This window comes from Sorex araneus, chromosome 1, assembly GCF_027595985.1.
Source record: "Sorex araneus isolate mSorAra2 chromosome 1, mSorAra2.pri, whole genome shotgun sequence".
NCBI lineage: Eukaryota > Metazoa > Chordata > Mammalia > Eulipotyphla > Soricidae > Sorex > Sorex araneus.
The window spans coordinates 146,542,186-146,562,509 of NC_073302.1; the positions used below are offsets into that span (position 1 = coordinate 146,542,186).

Here is a 20,324-nt window from a genome sequence, read left to right on the forward strand (position 1 = left end):
AGAGAAAAACTTGCTATGAGCTGTTCATAATTTCTTTATTTTCACTCCTCATGCAATTCATTAAAATGACACTAACCTTCTGGGCTGTTCTTTGGTTTCTATTAAGATGTATTACTGGAATCTGTGTAAATATATTGATTATTTTATAGTCCTATTTGTTCAGCCCAGGCAGAATATTGTCCCAGATTTATTGCACTTGATAATAAATGAGATAAAATGGAGACCAGGATTCAGAATTCCCCTTCTCCCCCGTCTCTCAATCGAAAGATGCACTGACTCTTTATAAACTAGTCTTTCACGAGCTGGGAGTTTAAAATTCTGATTCTAGGCTTAATATCAACATCTGCCCCCTGCTGAGTTCATGGTGCAATTAGCTGATTAAAAAAAATAACATTTTCACCTTGGAGTCAGAAGAAGAGCAATAAACCACAGGCCCAGGGTTTAGTTAATTTGCACATTGACTGTAATTGTGTATTTAACGCCAAGATTAATTTTTTTTCCTGATGAGCGGGAGCCGGGTGCTGTGCATTGGAACTCCTAACTCGGTTGTTACTACTCCATGGGGAGGTTAATAAGGGTGGATATTTCTCCAGATATATTAATGAGGATAATTATTTTCATCAGATAGCTTGTATTTTGGGATAAAAACACATGAAAGCCATTTTCTGATAAACTATTAAACTTAAAGGGAAATTTTCAAATCACCATAAATAATTCGTCTGCAATTTTGTGTGTGGGTAGGAGGGGGGGGAGTTTGGGCCACATCCGGCAATACTCAAGGCTTACTCCTGGCTCTGCACTTAGAGACCACTCCTGGCAGGCTCGGGGGGTACCATCTGGGTTGCCAGAAATCAAATCTGGGTAAGCCGCATGCAAAGTAAGCATTTAACCCACCCCACTGTAATTAAAAAAATAAAACAACAGAAAGCAAAAAAAGCATTCCTTATGTAAAAACCTGAATCTAGTGAATTGGGCACCATGCTCAGTTTTAGTTTGCCAACTACTTAGTGAATTAACGACTCTCATTTCTACTATTAGATCTTTGGTACATTTTCTAGGCAGCTGAGCATGGTAGACTCCTTTCTTGCAATTTTCCAGATGAGGTTAGAGAAAGCATGCCTGTTGGCAGGGCAGTTACTAGGAAAAATATAATCCTGACTTGCAATCTGCTACTTATGACATTTCCTTTTTGAAAGGTAAGTGTTATACTTTGGACACTGAAGCGGTGATTGTTGGCAATTCAAGTGGGTGTGATTGATCCGTGTCTTAAAAGTAATAGAGCTGTTATTCCAAGAAGGAAAGAGGAGAGAAAGAATCGTAATAGAGACATTGCATTTTTACCTAAGTAGAAGGCCTTTCACTCTCTGTCAATAGCATAAAGCAAATGTGGGGATGCATTGTGTGCCCTACAAAGTTTCTCCCTTGCCCCAGGGGTACTGGGGGGAGGGGGAGGAGGTAAGGCGTGGATCCAATCTCTAATTCTCTCACCTGCAGTCCTCAGAGTCATGCTTAGAGTGTGAACATGCTTGTTTCTTGGATTCTTGATGATTCTCCAAATTTGAAAGATGGAGAAGTCAAGCCAGAAAACAATGACAGGCAACTCTCTGCCAGACTTCCCCTTTTGAAGCATACTAACGTGTGTGTGTGTGTGTGTGTGTGTGTGTGTGTGTGTGTGTGTGTGTGTGTGTGTGTGTGTGTAAGGTTGGTGTTGGTCAAGGCAAGACTGCCCTTCTGCGGAGGTTTTGAAATGAATTTCATTTGAGCTAATGCTGTTAAATTCCACTTAGGGAAAAGAGGGTTTGGTGGCTGCTAGACACCAGACATTCTTTCAGGAGGATGGAGAGAAGGGCGTCTGGAGCAGATTGTTGATGGTTTGAGAGAGGGAGATCTGATTTTCATATTATCTGGGTGATACTCAAACGGGTGGCAAGGCTAACTAAAATTGCCCCTTAAATTCTGTCCTATGAAGACTGACTCCTTGTCCAAAGAAATTGTGTTCCAGTTCTTCTCCTTAACATGGTAGGAAAACGAGATGTGACGGTGAATGTCTCTGTCAGCCCATGTTCCTGTCTTTATTCCACATCTGCCTGACTCGATGAGGCAGCGTTTCTTAACAAAATGACTTTCACGTGGCATGTGCTTTGGGGTGTTGGAACGGGGAACATGTGTATTTATGAGCTGTTTAGTAAAATCAACAAGAACAGTGCGGTTAAACGCTGTCCCTCTCCCTTTTTTGACCATTCCCCGCCATCCCATGCCCGCCTTCTCTGCCCCCCATCTCTCGTTCATTCCCCATCTCCCATTCACTGTCAGGAAGGGCAGCCTCCGAAGAGCCATTTCAACTCAGCCCGACATCGCCAGCGACTAGTGGACCCAGCTGCTTCAAAAGTGAGTTGTTTGTCGCCCCGTGCGCATGCGGCGGGTGTGCATGGCAGTGTGGTCCCTCTGAAGAGAATGGGCTGTGGGGTTCATTGATGTCTGAGTACTTCAAGACGCCTCTGTTAATTCATGGGTTTTCACAGCAGCGGGTCCAGAGATGCTTAACAACCAGTCCCTAAAACCCTCCCTGAGGAGCACTTCCTGATTTCTCCTGGGTAAATCCTCCCAACTCCACCTGTTTCAAGCTGTAGTGTGCGATGAAACCCAACCTGGAGCTGCAAGGAGATGCCCAGGGAAACTATGACATGCTTCACCATACAGATATAGTTGACATAGACTACAATGTAGCAAAACCATTAGGAAATGAATGAATCCATGTTGAATGTCTATCACCTTTCTTTTCAGTGTAATGCCTCTAATTGTAAGTTTCTATGTTTTTAAAAAAAATTAAATTATATTTCTTTGGGGAAAATGCTTGTGTTAATACTGAGTGATGCTTATGGTTTTCTCCATGTTCTATGCTCGGGGACCTCCAGACTCAGGGGATCACATGGTCTTCTGGGTATCTAAATGCAAAGCAAGTGCCTCACTCACTATACTATCTCTCCGCCCCTGATAATTGCTTATTTTGGGGTTTAGGGGCCATACAACAGTGCTCAGGAGCTATTCCTAGCTCTTTGGTTCAGGAGCGAGGCCTATCAGTTCTCAAGAATCAAACCAGGTTTGGCAGAAGTAGCTTACCCCTTATATATCTCCATATATTTCTTTAGATGTTGTAAATTTACAGGGCTGGCTAATTTTAGCAGCTGACTTGTAAAATTCTCCCAGTTCCTAAGATGTGGGTGGGTTCCAGTGCAACAGTTTACACACTGTTACAGTTTTTGAGAATGGTCTTAAACCAATTGGGTCATAGCCAACTCCAGATTCTGTTGGACAAATAGTAGCAGTCACAGAAAAAAGTGTCTGAGATTTTAAGGGTGGAATTTGCTAATCCTACACAGCCCAAGTAAATGACAAGCCATATTCTGCTGCATGAAGACTTCCAGTAAACATTTATTAACAAGGACACACAAAGTGTTCCTTCAGTTTTTCTATAAACTCAGAGCGCCACTCTGTGCTCTGTATCCTTCGGAGTGTCCCAAACAAGCCTTTTCCGGATTGTTTCATTCAAGATGGAGAATCTGACAACTCTGTCAAGGCAGGACCTGCTCACCTTTGAGGAGGAGGTCAACCCACAGACCCCTCTGAACCGGCTTCTGGACAGGGACTGTTCAGCATTTGTATCTTAGGTGTCAGTCCTAGTGACAAAATCCGGCCTCCTGTGGGTGCACCTGGGTGGACTCAGTGCTAAAATGACTTTGCTACTAAGTTCCTGAATGGTGATTTTAATGCCATAGATGCCAATGTTGATTTATATTGGTGCTTTCCTGAAATTTCTGTGACATTATCATTTCTGCAAGGTTATCAATTTCTATGAGGTTATCATTTAAAATATGTTTAATAACTTTGCCAACTGAACTTACTTTACTACTAGTTTCAATGACAGAAATCTGGTTTAACATCCATCATACTGACTTCGATTGGAGCAATGAAGACCTTGTTCAAAATGCCAATTAACAAAAATCTCTGGTATTGATCAAGTGACAGAAACCTCTGGTCTCATGCTAATTGATCACCCTGGGGGGGTAATTTGAATAGGACCACTGATTATTTATAGGATATGATTTTAGTTCATACCAAATACTGTGTTTCTGATGCTGAAGTGTTGGGTATGGATTTGTAGATGCTCTTTTTACCACCAACATTAAATGCCTAGTGTGTCCTGATTCCCACCATCCAGTTCCTCTGTCTCAGCATCCTGGTGATGAAATTATTTATCTAAATGCTGTTTGCATGTACTGACAGGAAAAACAGCTTTGAACATACCAGTTGGTTTCATTTTATAAGACTGTACATTTTGGCAAGTTTGTGCATAACTTGCGCTCTTCTTGAACGACATCGAAGAGTTCTAATGAGCAATAATAAGGCATAATGTGAGTCAAGCACATTGACTCTTATGACAGGGCCTGTCTTTTGGTCAGTGGTGTTTTAATGTTTTAACTTTTGTTCCCCTTATTTGCCCTTTATTCATTTTTCTCCTGCCATGGCATTTTCAAAAATATTATATAGTAAGTTATATATGATATACAGTGTGTTATCTATGATTTCCTTCTTCATTAAACAGCTATAAGCATTCTGTCCTCCTTTATTAAACAAACCAAAATAGCCAAATACACAGATTATACAACAACCCCCCCCAAATTTTGCATATTATTCTAAGGACATTATTTTAATCTGCTGTGGGACTTGTCTTATTGTATGATTTTGTGTTGACCAAAAAATGTGACTTCTTTTTCTAGAAAATCTCCAAGAGGAACTCATTAAGCACCTATAAAGATATCTGGTGCCTTTATGTTCTGTGCAAATGGCTTTTGCCCTATTACCAAATAGGTTTTAAAGGTCAAAGCCTTTGCTCCCCAAAATACTGCAGTCCTTGAAATTTGAGAGGGGCCTAAAAATCTTCTCTAACATTAAGAAGTGAGGAAAAAGCCACTGTTGCCTGTGCAGCTATGCTGTGTGGACAATAAATAGCAAATGGAAATGTGCATGTGTGTAGCCAGTGACCTTTAACTGTAAGCACATGGGCTTAGAATCTATACTGCGTCCTTTTCAGCTCAATAACCTGAGTGCAGTAAAGTATTCTTGCAGATTGCAGGTACCCAGTCCTGGGGATTAGGAATAGTTGATGATAAACCAACTGTCATCTTTGGAGAACATTGCTTATATGGTGAGTTGGCATTGTGAAAGTTTAGAAGACGTGTGATTAGGTGGAAATGTTTAGTTGCCTGTTACAGTATGGAGCAGTATATTGTATGTGCTAGACTGAGCTATGCACCTATGCACTGGACATTGTCAAAAATCATCTCTTAAGCCTTGGGTTGCTACTTAGCATGGAACTTTCCTTTTTGTAGTTTTTTTTTTAATCTAGAAAATGAGGAGAGCATGAAATAGTCTCTTAATTAAGTTATGGAATTATTTTCCTTCTCCATCAAGGTTAATTATAACTGAATACTTTACCATTAGGCCTGAGCTTTTGGATGGCATTTCTTGGATCCTTCTACAAATGACATCATTCTTCATTACTTGCAAAACATTATTAATAGGAAGCATTCTATCAGTGTCTTTAATGGGCGTTAATTTTTAAAACAGAATTACTCTAAAGCTCTGGGGAAAATATTCTCCAGAAAGCAAGGAATTGAGTTCATTCTCTCTCTCTCTCTGTTTTTTTTTTTTTTTAGCTTGATTTTTTTTTTTCTCTTAGTCTTAAAAAGCCCTTTGTGCTTTGAGTATAGGCAAAACAAGCTTTTAAATCTGTTTCATTTGAATAAGAGTGGAGTTAAGGGTTAGGGAGAAATCAAAGATAAGTAATGTACCTCCTATTGGCTAAGCTTGTCTGCTGGGAATTTCAAAAGTGTCTTTCACTTTGAGAATATGCTCACCTGTATATCCCCTCCTATAGAACGCCTTAAAGCAGCAAATGAACAAAGAATAAAGAAAAACGGGCAATAGAAATAATAGTTCAAAGACCATGGAGCAGTTATTTGTGGAGCTGGTAAAGGCCTCTGTTAAATAAAAATCAATTTGATATGGGAGCATCAGGGCTGGAATCTAGGGAGACAGGAGGTGGACAGAAATGAACACGAGAGTGTACAGAGGATTAGTTTTCAGATCTCCTGGCATTTCAGCACAAAAGGATGATGAAGATTTATTCTCCGTGAGCTATCATTTTCCATTGGAAGCTTTGCTGATCCAGAATAAATAAGTTTGTAAAGATGATATTGAAATGGTGAGCATGTGAGAGTAAATAGTAGACAGAGCATCTAATAAATTTTAAAAGCAGAAAGTGTTTTAACATTCTGTCTTCCTTTATAAAAACAAACCAAAAATGCCCAAACATACAGATTATACAACTCCCCCCAAAACCTGCATATTATTCTAAGAACATTATTTTAATTGGTTGTGAGGGCTTAGAAATTCTATCTACTAATTCTCAGCGATTTCTCTACTTTTTCTTAATGAGAACAAGGTTTATAAAGCTTGGGATCTCCTGCTGGGAAAATCAGCCCAGAGCTATCTCTGAGCAGATGGTCTTCTTTTCTCACTACTGTAAAACCTCTTTAGGATTGATCCTTTTTTTTCATTTTTACCTGTCTGAAGAGTAAATGTCTTTGAGACCTTAGAAACCCTTAAAAACTATTCAGAAGGAATAAGAAGCTTTGTTGACCAGATTTCTAGTGCAAATATAATGTAAATTAAAGATAGTGGAGCCCATGGCATTCATTTCTGTCTGCAAAAGCAAAATAAAATTAGTTGATTTTAAGCACTAAAGGCATAGGCTCTTAAATATCTACATTTTTGAGCCTTATTATACTTTGAGGATCTGGTTGGTAATTAACACCTTCCTAGTCCTGGGAATTTCAAGTCTTAATGTTTTCTTATTTTTTTAGAGGATGTAATACTTGTTACTATATTTAAGGTTGTAGAAAGATGGGAGAAATTGAGAAGACTGATGGCTATACTTGGAGTATTTTAGTCACATAAAGTGTGCTCTATAATCCTTTTTACAAAGGCATTTTAGGGATGATGCATTTCCAATAGAAAGTTGGGGGGCAGCTTGTTATTGTTGTTATTTTATTATTATCTTAAATATTTGGACATACTCAGTGGTGCTCAAAATTTATTTCTGGACTCTTTGTTATTCCTGTGGTACTTGGGAGATCACAGGCACTCTGACGATCAGACTGGGGTCAGCTCTATGCAAGGCATGTGCCATAGCCCTTGTATATGTCTTCACCTCTGAGACAACTTATTTGATTTTTTTTATTGGCCATCTAAGATTACCTTTAGCCCCAACTAAACTGAGTATGAGTCTCCTATGTGAGATTTACTAGCTTTGACTTTGGATCAGTTTCTTAGTCACCCGCAGTGACCCTCAGTTTCCTCTTTTGGAAAAGGCATCACAGACTAATAATCATCAGATTATTTTCAAGAATAGATGAGATTATTATGATCAAATTATCTTTTATATTAGAATTCGAGTTTTTGATAAACTAGGGGTCGACAAGACTGTGCTCTGATTTTCTAGAATGCTGGCATGCACTCAGCAGTGTCTCCCACATGGAAGCTAGACTCTTGAAGGCAAGAAGCAACTTCTGGAAGTCTGTCTTGCAATATGGTGGTTTAAGTGGATGTTTGCAGTGAGCCCGACTTGGGTGCCATCCCGGGTACCAAAGTGTCTTCTGGGCATTACCCTGTACAACACGGGAGTCCATCAAGCACCACTGTGTGTGGCTCTGGATGCCCCAGCACTGACGGGCAGGTGCGCGTAACCCCAGCACTGAAGGGTGCAAGCAGCACCACATCCTTGGGCCCTTGCATTGAACAGCCTGTCCATCTGACTGAGTTTCCATAGGGGATCCCAGGACTCATGGGTACCCCCTGGGAGCATCTTCTCTTCCAGTGCTCACCCCAATAAAACAGAATGCAGTACAATTGACAGAATAAAGCTGACAATACTAAATGGTGTGGAAGGCAGTATTGGCACAGACTTGACCTCGAGGCAAGGGAGATCTCTGTGGCAACAGTCAGAAAGAATTTCCTAGAGCTAGCTGGTTTTCATCTATGTCTTGAAAGTCTTTTTATCAAGGTAGAAATTTTTCCAGGGATCAGACCCAGGTCCCCAGTACATGCAAGGTGATGAGCTACACCCCCGGCTAGGTGTTAGGATCTTTCTTTTTGTTTTTGGGCCCTACTGGCTGTCCTCAGGGCTGACTCCTGGATTTGTGCTCAGGGATCAGGCAGAGTTCAGGGGTCCATACGTAGTGCTGGGGGTTGAAACTTGGTCGGCTTCTTGCCAGACAAGTGCCCTCCCAGCTCTACTATTGCTGAGACTCTGGGTGTTAGGAATTTTTTCTCAAGAGAATGAGTGTAGTTGTAACATACTTGAATTCTTACAGGCAAGTTAACCTGCTGGGAGGGAAAAAAGGAAGATAAGGAAGGGATGCCCTATCGTGGCTGTTCTGGTGGGGTGCTTTGGAGCATGTGCCTGTTTGCACTTTGGGTACCAGCCACGTGGCAGGGCACATGTCTTGTCAGTACAAAGGGGTGACAGCACCATATATCCCCATTAGAATGTTCTGATTGTTAAATGGTCTGGCACCGCCATTCGACTGTGTATCCCGGACACTTGGAGAACATGCTGGCAATCATTAGTTAGCTTAGAAATAGTCTTGGAATGAAATTTAGCTGCGCTCTCCTTTTCACCACTATGTGCTCAGATCCTCCTGGCCCCTGCTCCCAGTTGTTTTCCATCTGTCCTCTCTCCCCTCGCCCCTGCCTCAATTTCTTCTTTTCTCTGTCCTTCTCCTTCCTATATTCCTGGGGTCAAGGATGATCTAGACATCCCTTCTTTCAAATATTACATTCCCTCTTTCAGTACTAGTAGCTGTTGTTATTATTGTTATTTTAGTTTTAGTATCACTCCTAGCAATGTTCAGGGGGTGACTCCTGGCTCTTCACTCAGTAACTACTCCTGGCAGTGCTTGTAGGATCATATTAGATGCACGAGATCTAACCTGGGTTGGACACATGCAAGGCAAGTGCCTTACCCACTGTACTCTCTCTTCAGCACCCCACCTTGAGTTATTCTGTATACAATAAATAAGTGAGATCATCATAGATCGTGTGGACTTGGTGCTGGAACAGAGTATGTCTAAAACCCAACTATAAATGACTTTGTAAATCATGGCATTTTAATAAAATAAGTAAAGGATTAAATAAGTAAATAAATAAAAAGAAATCATCTTGGATTGGAGCAGTGGTATAGTGGATAGGGTCCTTGCCTTGCTTGCAGCCAAACTGGATTCAATCCCAGGCACTACATATGGCCATCACAGAACTGCCTGTAGTGATCCCTATGTGCCAAGCCAGGAACAAGCCTTGATTACTGTGGGTGTGGCCCCAAAACAAAATCAGTTGGACAAATAGGGTAGGTGCCATCCCAGTACACTTCTTAGCGGTTGGAAGCAACAAACAACTTGAAGGGACACCCAGCAGTACAGACGGAACCAGGCTTGCGATGCTATGTGGAGACCAATATTTGGTCAGTTCTCTAATTCTTTTAATATCAATTAAAGTTATAAGCACCCCTACAGCAGACATTTCCTAGGGGCACATATGAGTAGCTGAACACACGTATGACCGATGAGAAAGGATGCATTAAGGTGTGGAAGGGGTAGATGGAAAGGGTGAGAGCAGGCAGACAAAAAGCACTGGCTGAATGAGGGCTGGGTGGTAAGGCTCACCCTGCCTCTCTTCCCCACTGCAATGGTCCCAGGAGAACTGAAAGGCCAAGGGCTGTGCTGCTGAAAGCACTGGGAAGTGGGAGCAGCTGGTGGGAGGGAAGTGGAAGAGCTGACAGTAAAGCCTGGGTGGGCCTGGGTGCTCTCCATATAGTGCTCAGCTATATGCTTCTCGCAGCATTCCCTTCACAGTGTGACACCAAAGCACAGAGAACTCGGCCAACGGACAGAAGGTCCCAGAGCCAAGGTGAGGCCAGAGTTGCTGCCAGACTCACTGACTCCAGGTGTCTCCGTTCTTCTCTCTTGAGCCTGGCCAGAACAAGGAGGGGAGCAAACTCTCCATGCATGTGCTTTGACACATGCCTGGCAGTCACAGCTGTTTCTTTTTTTTTTTTTTTTCATGGAGCCTGACAAGTTCTGTTGTTGCTTTTTAATTGAATGCACATATGTATGAAACCTTTTACTGATCCCTGATACTTATTCAAAGGTGTACAGCTTGATGAATTTTTACACATGGAAAAGTCCCATGTGACCACCTCCCAGCTCAAAAATGGAACTTCATGGGCAATCCTGAAAAAACAACAGCTGGAGTCATTTTTACTAGATGCCATGTTTGAATCCGGAAAGCAACATTGTGAAGAAAACATCAGTTTTAACGAAGAAAACAGGAGCCAGAGAGATATCACAGGGATTAAGGCTTTTGCCTTGCACACAGGGAGCTGAGCCAGGTTCCAGCCTTGGCATCCCATAAGGCCCCCGGAGCACTGCCAAAAGTGATTTCTGAGTGCAGAGGCAGGAGTCAGCCCTGTATATGGTGTTCCATGTCTCCTCTAGTTCTTACCCCGCTTTATGGAACAGTTGTCTGATATTGAGTCTTACTCCTGCTGACTCATGTACCAGCTTCCTGGACAAAAACCATGACACCATGTATCATCCAAAAATGGTGTTTTCTCATATTCCCAATGCTCAATTCCCTTCCTTATGCCCAAGAAGAATCCCTGGTTACATTTGGGGGGCCGCATTTTGCCTGGCGCTGTGTCTCTCTGTCACACTGTTCTTTGCCTTTGGCGGGACCGCATAGGAAAATTAGTTGGACAGCAGGGTGTGCAAGCTAGGATTGCCACCAGCATTGTGACATGGCTAAGTTGCTTTTCGTTTTCAGTTGCCTTGTTGTGCTCCTATCTACTATAGTCGCAGGGTGGGAAGCTTCATTCCCAGTGGGTACTGTATTGGAGCAAGATTTCTCAGCGTTCATGAAGAAGGCAAGCACTGTATCCAGGTGACACTGTGCTGTTGACTGCACCACAGCAGGTAGTGCTGAGGTGGGGAGCTTTGGCACTGGGCATCAAACCTAGAACTTCACACACATATGGCATGAACTTGATCATTGAAGTGACAATCCCAATCTGGGGTTGATACTCTTTTCCTTCCTTCCTTCCTTCCTTCCTTCCTTCCTTCCTTCCTTCCTTCCTTCCTTCCTTCCTTCCTTCCTTCCTTCCTTCCTTCCTTCCTTCCTTCCTTCCTTCCTTCCTCCCTCCCTCCCTCCCTCCCTCCCTCCCTCCCTCCCTCCCTCCCTCCCTCCCTCCCTTCCTTCCTTCCTTCCTTCCTCCCTGCCTCTCCTTCCTCCCTGCCTCTCCTTTCTTTTTCTTTCTTTCTTTCTTTCTTTCTTTCTTTCTTTCTTTCTTTCTTTCTTTCTTTCTTTCTTTCTTTCTTTCTTTCTTTCTTTCTTTTTCTTTCTTTCTTTCTTTCTTTCTTTCTTTCTTTCTTTCTTTCTTTCTTTCTTTCTTTCTTTCTTTCTTTCTTTCTTTCTTTCTTTCTTTTCCCCTATTTTAATTACAGCACTGTGATTTGTAATATTGTTAATGATAGTTTTATGCACACACCATTCTAACACCATACCTACCACTAGAGTTGGCCTGCTTCCCTCCATTAATGTCCCAAGGATCCTTCCCACCCGTAACCCCAGGTGAGTTCAGCTCTGTAGCCCAACTTACAGTTCTGTTGCCTTTATTCATTTGTTGTTCCCTTACTGTTTCTTTATAGCCCACATATAAGAGATCATTCTTTATCTTTCCTCTCTCTGGCTGACTTTGCTTAGCACAATCCCCTCCAATTCTACCCATGTAGTGACAAATTGCATGATTACATCAATTCTTACAGATGAGTACTATTCCATTGTGTATATGTATCGTCTTTTCTTTGTCCAGTCATCTGTTCATGAACACAGGTTGTTTCCAGATCTTAGTTGTTTTGAATAGTGCCATGATGAACAGAGGGGCACAGATGTCTTTTTGAAATAATATTTGGGGGTTTAGGGAGATAGATGCCTAGAAGTAGAATTGCTGGGTCTATGGGAGCTCAGTTCTTATTTTTTTTAAAGAAGTATCCATATTGCTTTCCAGAGGTGTTGAAACAGCAGTGGGTGAGAGTTCTTTTTCTCCAGATCTGTGTTTGCACTGATTGCTTTTTGTTCTTTATTTTTGTGTACCAGTCTCACTGATATGAGTTGGTATCTCTTAGGAGCAGCCAAGTTTTGACAAAGGAGCTAGGGGTATGAGATGGAGCAATGATAGTGTCTTCAACAAACATTGTTGGGGAAATTGCTCAGCTGACATTAGAAAAACTCACACCTCTGTCTCACACCTTGCATAAAAATCAATTCAAAATGGACTAATTAAATACCTTAATATCAGACCTCAACCCTTAAATTTTACTGTGGAAAACAGGCAGAATCATTCATGAAGTTGAATTTAATGTCATCTCAAAGTGACTCAGTGCCATTGGCCAAGCAAAGAGAAGCAAAAAATAAATAAATGGATCTGGAGAGATATTATAACAGTTAGGGCATTTACCTTGAATTGGCTAGCTTGGATTCAATCCATGCACCTCATATGGTCCCTCGACCCATCAAAAGTGATTCCTAAACTCTGAACCAGGAGTAAGTCCTAACTAAGTCCTGAGTACCACTGGGTGTAGCTCCAAAATAAATAAATTAACAAATGGGATTATATCAAATTTAGAAAATACTTCACTGCCAAAGAAACAATGTCTAGAACTAAAATACACCCAAAAGACTGGGAGAAAATACTGCTCAGCACTCATCTGATGAAAGGTTAATATCTGAAGTTATAAAGAAGTTAAAAAACTTAACAACAGCAAAAATAGCCTCATCAGAAAATAGGGACAAGAGCTGAACAGACACTTCCTTAGGACATGAAAAATGCTCCTCATCCCTTATCACTGGGGAAATGCAGATCAGAACAACAATGAAGTACTCTTTTTGACTCCAGTGTTGGAGACACCCTTTGACCTCAGTGCCTCTCCGGTCCCTCACTCCGCCTGATTGGGGTCTTAGGTCATGCTGCCAAGAGCGCTGCCTAGTGTTCATTCTTCTCTCCATTCCTGCATGTCTCCTTCTCAACTTTCAAGGGCTGGAGTTAGTCTGTGCTGTAGTTAGCACAATTCCGTATTCCTCAGAATCCTGTTAAAAAAATAGGCGAAGGACATCCCCAAATTTTTACCCCAATGTCTGTCTAGTCAGATAGAATTTTAAGGAAAGTGAGCTCCTCTTATTTTGCATGATGCTACATCTGTAAAATCTGCTGTATACTCAGTATTAAAACACTCAAAATGATAGAGTGATAAATGTCTTTTGGGACTCTCTTCCATGAGTTCATACTAAGCAGCTGCTTTGTGGTCAGGCAGTGCTCACAGTGCTGGCTCGAGCCTGCTATCTGTCGAAGAATCACTCTCTGCTCCTTTCAAAAACATCTATTTAACTGAGGTGCGATGCATATGGAGTAGAGTAAAGATATTTTAAGTTGAATATTGTCTGACAGATCATAACTCCTTTTTTTCCCCCCTGTGAGTGGCATCTCAGAATGAAGTGCAGGCATCCACATCGATGAGATTCTGTGCATTGAGGGGACCCAGTGAGGGGCTCCCAGCATCTCCTGCACCCCCACAAGCAAACTACTGTACTGACTTGGTGGCAATTTTCAGAGTGTTTTAAATTTCTGTCTTTATTTTCCAAGTCTTATGTCTTTCCTATTGTTGCTTCCCAAATGAAAATTTGTTATTCAGTAACTGATAGTTTCACAGACCTGGGCTATAGCTCATGAATAGATCATGTATCTCACATGGATGAGGCTGGCCTTCTGCCCCTACACCAAAGGAAAAATGACAGTTTTTGTTTTCCTTCTCTCTCTTTTTTTCCCTCATTCTCTAAAAGGAAAAGATGGCATTGGGCTTCAAAATATAGGTAAAATTCGGTGCAAAATAAAGACATGTTAAAAAAAAAACAGCAAAATAAAGACATGTACAGACCTTAATCACTTTTAAATATTTCAGTTTTGGGAATTTGTCTTAAATCCACCTTAATATCACTAAAAATATGATGGAGGAAAAATTTCTTAATTTGGGACATGGCTCTTTTCTAACAAATCATTAGAGTAGTTATTATTTTCCAATCAGGCAAAGGATAAATGCAGACAAATGAATTGTTAACGCCCAACAAATTGATTCCCTGTCCCCAGCATCCCTCCTCCCGCCCCCCCCAACACACACCCCCTTAGGTCTTTAAAAAACTGGCGAATCTCAATTATTGACTTTTCTGAGTCATCAGAGTTATGCTTGCCAAAGACTTGAGCAATAGGCAATTGGCCAAGATGAGATTAGCAGTTTATTTGGAGGAAGGGTGTCAGGAATCTTTTTAATTTAGAGGTGAAGAGATCATGGAATGAGTTAAGTACAGGTTACCCAATTTGGCACTAGATTTTTGAAGAATTGCTGAAGCGCCCCCTCCCCTTTCTTCAAGGGATTCTTTATCCTGTTTGCCCTCATGTCCTGTTACTTAAACCAAAAACAGAAAAAAATTCAGAACATAAGCAGGAACTCTTTATATATATATATATATATATGTATACATATACATATATATATAAAACGTAGGAGTACTGCTATTTATTCAGCCATTGATTAAGCTGATTAAATTGGGCATGAACTCCACATTACTTTTTCTTTTTTTATTCAGAATGTTAATTTTATTTTATTATTTTATTATTATTTCCCCCATCCACCCCTTTTTTTTCGATTAACCGTGAGATACAGTTATAAAGCTTTCATGTTTGAGCTTTGGTCATACAATCATCAAACACCCATCCCTTCACCCTTCACCAGTGCACATTTTCCACCACCAAAATTCCCAGTATTTCCCCCCCACCCCCATTCCAACCTTTCCCCTGCCTGTATGGCAGACAATTTCCCCCATACTCTCTCTTGCTCTACTTTGGTTACATTTGATATTTTGACACCAGTCTCACCACCACTCAAACCTGCCAAAAAGGCAATGCTAGACGATTTGTTTTGTATTGTTTGTTATGGATAGAATATAATGTCCAGGAAACTCTGTGATGTTCTCTTGTGGGAGCTTTAGTTTATAGTCTCTGGGTCTTGGCCGTTGATGAGATTATATGGTGCCGCCAAGGGCAGTTCATAGGTGTGACTGCCAAGCTTCTGGAAAACTGGGGACTGGGTCGGGGGGGGGGGGGAGGAGGCCCAGTCCTGATCCAAGTGGGTTTGGAGATCTCAGTCACAGGTTTCCAAATACCTGGGTTTTCCTACCGGTCCACTCTTTTGGTGAGGTTCATCCAGTCTTGGGTGAGGCTTGTCCGAGCGTGTGGAGAGTGGCCATTGTGCATGGTAGCCATTGGGTTCTGGAGGTTTTTGACTGCCGAGGCTCTGCTTGCAGCGGGGAGGGAGACTCAACCCACCCCGCTTCAAGGTGCCCTGGGAAGGACAGCCTGGAGTGGGGTCAGGAGATTCTGCAGTGCTCTCTTCCAAGAACTTTAGTTTATAGTTTCCAGCTACTGGAAAACTGGGGAGCGGGGAAGGGGGTGGAAGCCCAGTCCCCATCCAAACAGGCCTGGAGATCTCAGTCATGGGTTCCCGCCTACCTTTGCACTACAGGCCCTAACTATGTCTTTTGATCTCATTGGAGATTTATGGGTCTCTGAAATAAGGCCAATGAGTGAGCTTATATAGTTAAGCCGGAGGTAGTTTGTGGGTGTGTCTTCCACATACCTAACTTTTGGCTGTTAATTTCTTGCTAAACTTGGCCCCAAGTTGCTGGGGTCTGGCCAAAGCCACAGCAGCAATTTTGGGGTATCTGGAAGTCTGAAGGCACCACCAGGCTGCTGATGCACTCTCCCCACAGGTATAGGTTTACCTGCTGGCAGCACCATACCCCTGAGCAGGAACTCTTAAAAGACCTTTCACCAAACTCCTCTTATCTTGTCTGAAGATTCTGATAGGGCTTTGGGAGAAGTTTGTTTCCACTCAGCATGTGAGCAAACAGCTGAGCAGCTCAGGTACATTGCCCAGCTGCTCAGACACCATGCTTATCTCCCTTGTAACTGGATTGCAGAAAAGTCTGTGACAACTCCATTGCCTATTTTTCAAGGTAAATGGACTTTGTCGATACTCCCCAGTATGGCACTACATGCCTACTTCCTGTATGATTCCTGGAAGATTCAGTTGTGCTTTGTATTCATTTTACTCAGTGTTCACTGAACCTTGCATGTATTAACTAAAGCTTGTTTTGGTTTTGTAAATTTCCTTGACCATTATAAACTTCTAAAACTGTGGGTCACAGCCCCAGTATGGGGTCATGAAGGTGTAGACATGGGAGTACAAAAACTTGGCAGCAGTAAAGGGTTTCTGAATGTGCACTGACTTAAAATTAATTCAAAGTCAACCACTTGATGAATCCAAGATGTTTTTGGCAGTGTTTGCCCAAGTTGTGTTTCTCTGATGGAAGGGGGTTGTATGTGCTAAAAGTTCAAGAAAAAACCCTGATCTATTCAAACACACCTTCCACCTCATTTCCCCGCCCTGCTGGGGCTTTATATATTATGTCAGGCAGTTTGATATTATTCATCTTAGATGCCTTTTTGGAAAAAAAGAAAATTTGGTTTTCTTTTATATTTTTGCTTGGTGGTTCATTTCATTTCAGATCATTTCTGTCATCCTGAGTTAAACTTTGCCTTTCTTTTCTTTGTTCACTCAGCAAGTAAGCACATTTTGTTCTGACATCTTTCGGTCTAGCTTCCTTACATTTTTCCTTTTTTATTTTTAGAGTCTTTCTTTACTGACATTTTCCATGTCTTTATTTGTGCTGTCTTCAGTGTTTTCCCTGGTCTCCTTGAGTGTTGCTTTGTGAGTCTTTGCCACTATGATCTCAACCATCATCATTGCCTGTTTTCTTTTCTTGTTCATGTATCAGGAGAGCAATCCTGACGTAATCCTATCAACGGCTAAGATCGCATTTGTGGCCGCACGACCACTTATAGTCTAGCCCACTAATATACCTAAAGCAGGACACATGTGTTTGGTTTTTACATTCTTGCTTGTATTCTCTTATATACATTCTCCGTCCCTCTTGGAGAGCCCTGCAAGCTACCAGTGAGTATCCCACCTACACGACAGAGCCTGGCAAGCTCCCTGTATTCGATATGCCAAATACAGTAACAGTAACAGGTCGAATTCCCCTGATCCTGAAAGAGCCTCCAGTATGGTACTGTTTGGAAGGATGAGTAAGGAGAGGTTGCTAAAATCTCAGGGCTGGGATGAATGGAGATGTTACTGGCACCCACTTGAGCAAATCGATGAACAACGGGATGACAGTGATACAGTGATCAGAAGAGCACACAGGTCTAGATGACTCAACTCACATAGAGAGCAGGGTGACTTCAGACTCAGTACCCCTACTTAAGTGGTCTGACTTAGAGAAGACACTCTTCATTTTGGAACTTCAGTCGGTTCCTGTTGTTCTCTCATTCAAAATACTTGGTAGCTCCTCAGAAAGCAACAGATATACCAAGAGGCAGAATATCCTAGTTTTTTAGATTTCTTAAGATAAGAGACTCACTGTCACTTCAACATTCAGATCAAGCTTGATATGCTACAAAATAGCGCAGCGGATAGGGTGTTAGCCTTGCATATGGCCAACCCGGGTTCGATTCCTCCGCCCCTCTGGGAGAGCCTGGCAAGCTACCAAGAGTATCTTGCCCGCATGGCAGAGCCTGGCAAGTCTCACAATGGAGATGTTATTGGTGCCAGCTCAAGCAAATCGATGAGCAACGGGATGACAATGACTGTGATTTATGGCACCAAAGAGATAGTATAGAGTTAAAATGTGCTTGTCTTGCATACAGCTGGTCCAGCTTTCATCCTGGCACTGCATCTGGTCCCCAGAATATCATCAGGCGTCACTTCTGAGCACAGAACCAAGAATAGCCCCAGATCACTTGTGAGTGTGGCCCAATTTCCTCCAACCAAATATTTTTTTAAAAATAATCTCAAGGGGAAATGTTCAACAAAGTCAATTCCAAGAAGAAGTGAACTTTTGAAAGAAAGGAAGAAGACATGGTAGTTGGAGGAAGAACCTGCCATAGATGGGTTGAAGAGGAAGGAGCCAGTTCAACTTAAAACATGCTTTTTTTATATCTTAATTTCTGTTGTTGAAACTAATGGCCTGTTGGGTTGTCTACATCCTAAGGGGAAGTAAGTGTTTCAGAAATAGGAACTTTGTCCAATGTGATCAGGAAATGTGCCAGGAGGGAAAAGCAAACAAAGATAAGCCTTGGCTGCTGATAAATATGGGGCAATTTTGTGGCAGTCACTGTTTTATACATACTTGGTATAGTAATTGTCCTTATTTGCTTTCACATAAACCATAGACCTACAGTGCCAAATTCATGCATTTGTGTTCATTTCTTCCTATATTTGTGCACTGTCAGACACAAGAGATTAGTCTGTGTAATTCTCGCTTCTTTCTTCTCTTGGATTTGCTGTGCAGTCTTGCAGTGCTCAAGGGAACACTTTACTGAATTCCAACACAAGAACTTGCTGCTTTCATTACCAGTTTAGCAAGACAGAGAAGCAAGATACTAAATGTAAGAAATGGTATATTACATGGCAGAAATTTGGCATCTATTTTCTTTTTTTTTTTGGCTTTTTAGGTCACACCCAGCGATGCACAGGGGTTACTCCTGGCTTTTCACTCAGAAATTACTTCTGGCAGTGCTCAGGGGACCATATGGGATGCTGGGAATCAAATCCGGTTGGCCACATGCAAGGCAAATGCCCTACCCACTGTGCTATCGCTCCAGCCCTGGCATCTGTTTTCTTATGGTCATCTTACTGTGGTGTAAAAATGAGGTTCAGTTGAACTTACTTTTATTTTTTAACCTGCATTTTTTTTAATGTGTCTGAGTTTTGAGTATGTGCTTGGGTGGTGTTTCCCTGAAATGTGTGCTACTAATTTGGGTAACACTGAAGACCATGTCCCTTGATCTCGGAAAATAAAATAATGACAAGTAAAAGTTTTAGGGCTCTGGGCTAATTAATTAGGTGCATCTCAAACTCTACATGAACAGAGTTCTTTGGGAAGTGTTTAGTCAAATGGCTCTCATTCTTTATTTTAGAGAATATGAGTAACTCATATTGATTGTCATTCTGTCCACTTGGGAAAGTCTTCTCTCATTCCTTTTTGATAATTGCTGTTGCACCTATGCAGGAAGGATGGGCTCTACTCCAGATGTCCATCTTGTTATAGCTGTATCTCTTACTGGTCTCCTACTTAGGGCAGTATTTATGTTGAAATGATAGGCCAGTGTAGGGGTATAATGGTCTTGGCTGCCTTATTTGTCCAAGGACTGTCCTAGTTTGCTAGACCAGGAAAATAAGCTAGGTCAGCTGTCATATCCCCCCAAATGAAAAAAGACAGCTAGCTGCCGAGACTGCAATTGGAAGGAAAGGTCAATCAATATATTACCTTTCCTTCCGTGTGTTCTTGCCTGCCGGCTGAGCTGTGCCTTCTCACCAGTGGTGGTAATCTCTTCTGTTAAATTTTATTTTAACCTTGCAAATAGGTTAAAGGAAGGGCACAGTTAATAATGTCTTCTCTTCTACACCTCTAAGCCTATTATTTGGGAGGAATCTTGCTCCTCCTTCCCTGTTAGACTCAAGGCCCACTTCGCTTGGCTTCAATGGAGAGTTAGGCTTTCTGTTCTCTGGGAATTTTTCCTCGAGTTCTGTCATGCTCTTGCACAGACAGAATTGCACAAAGATTCTGTGATTTTAGACAGTAGCCAGGATCTATGTGGAATAGGGAGATTTCAAAATCTTTCTCTGTCAATATGTTGACTCTACTCCGGCAGCCATGCAGTGCGATACGGTGCATCACCCATACTTGAAATAAACTGCAACGGGAGGGCAGAATGGAGCATAGATTTTTCTAACACAGCATGTTAGATGAAATGATTTTGTGTACTTTGAAGTGGAAAATTCAATCAGAATTTTCCACACTTTTTAGTTAAAGCAACACTGTTATTTATTGATGAAAGGTAGACTAAGAAAAATACAGAATGCAAACAGAGTAGACAACAAATCTAGCATTATCCCTAGCCATAGCAAGAAGCATTTTTTTTCTTGTAATTTATGGAAAGCTACATGAGTTCTTGAAGAAGAGCGGGTCTGCTTTCA

The 20,324-nt window shown here is 41.7% G+C and overlaps 1 protein-coding gene across 8 annotated transcripts in view; it reads left to right on the forward strand.

Moving 5' to 3' along the window:
* Positions 1-20,324, forward strand: part of MAST4 (microtubule associated serine/threonine kinase family member 4) — a 668,112-nt gene that overhangs the window by 312,583 nt on the left and 335,205 nt on the right. For 3 of the 8 annotated variants that reach the window (XM_055123954.1, XM_055123957.1, XM_055123955.1), the window contains exon 4: positions 2,314-2,388. The exons of the other annotated variants lie outside the window; for them this stretch is intronic. In XM_055123954.1, the coding sequence (XP_054979929.1) occupies positions 2,314-2,388 (75 nt within the window). The remainder of the gene's footprint in view (positions 1-2,313; positions 2,389-20,324) is intronic. 8 annotated transcript variants of the gene reach the window in all.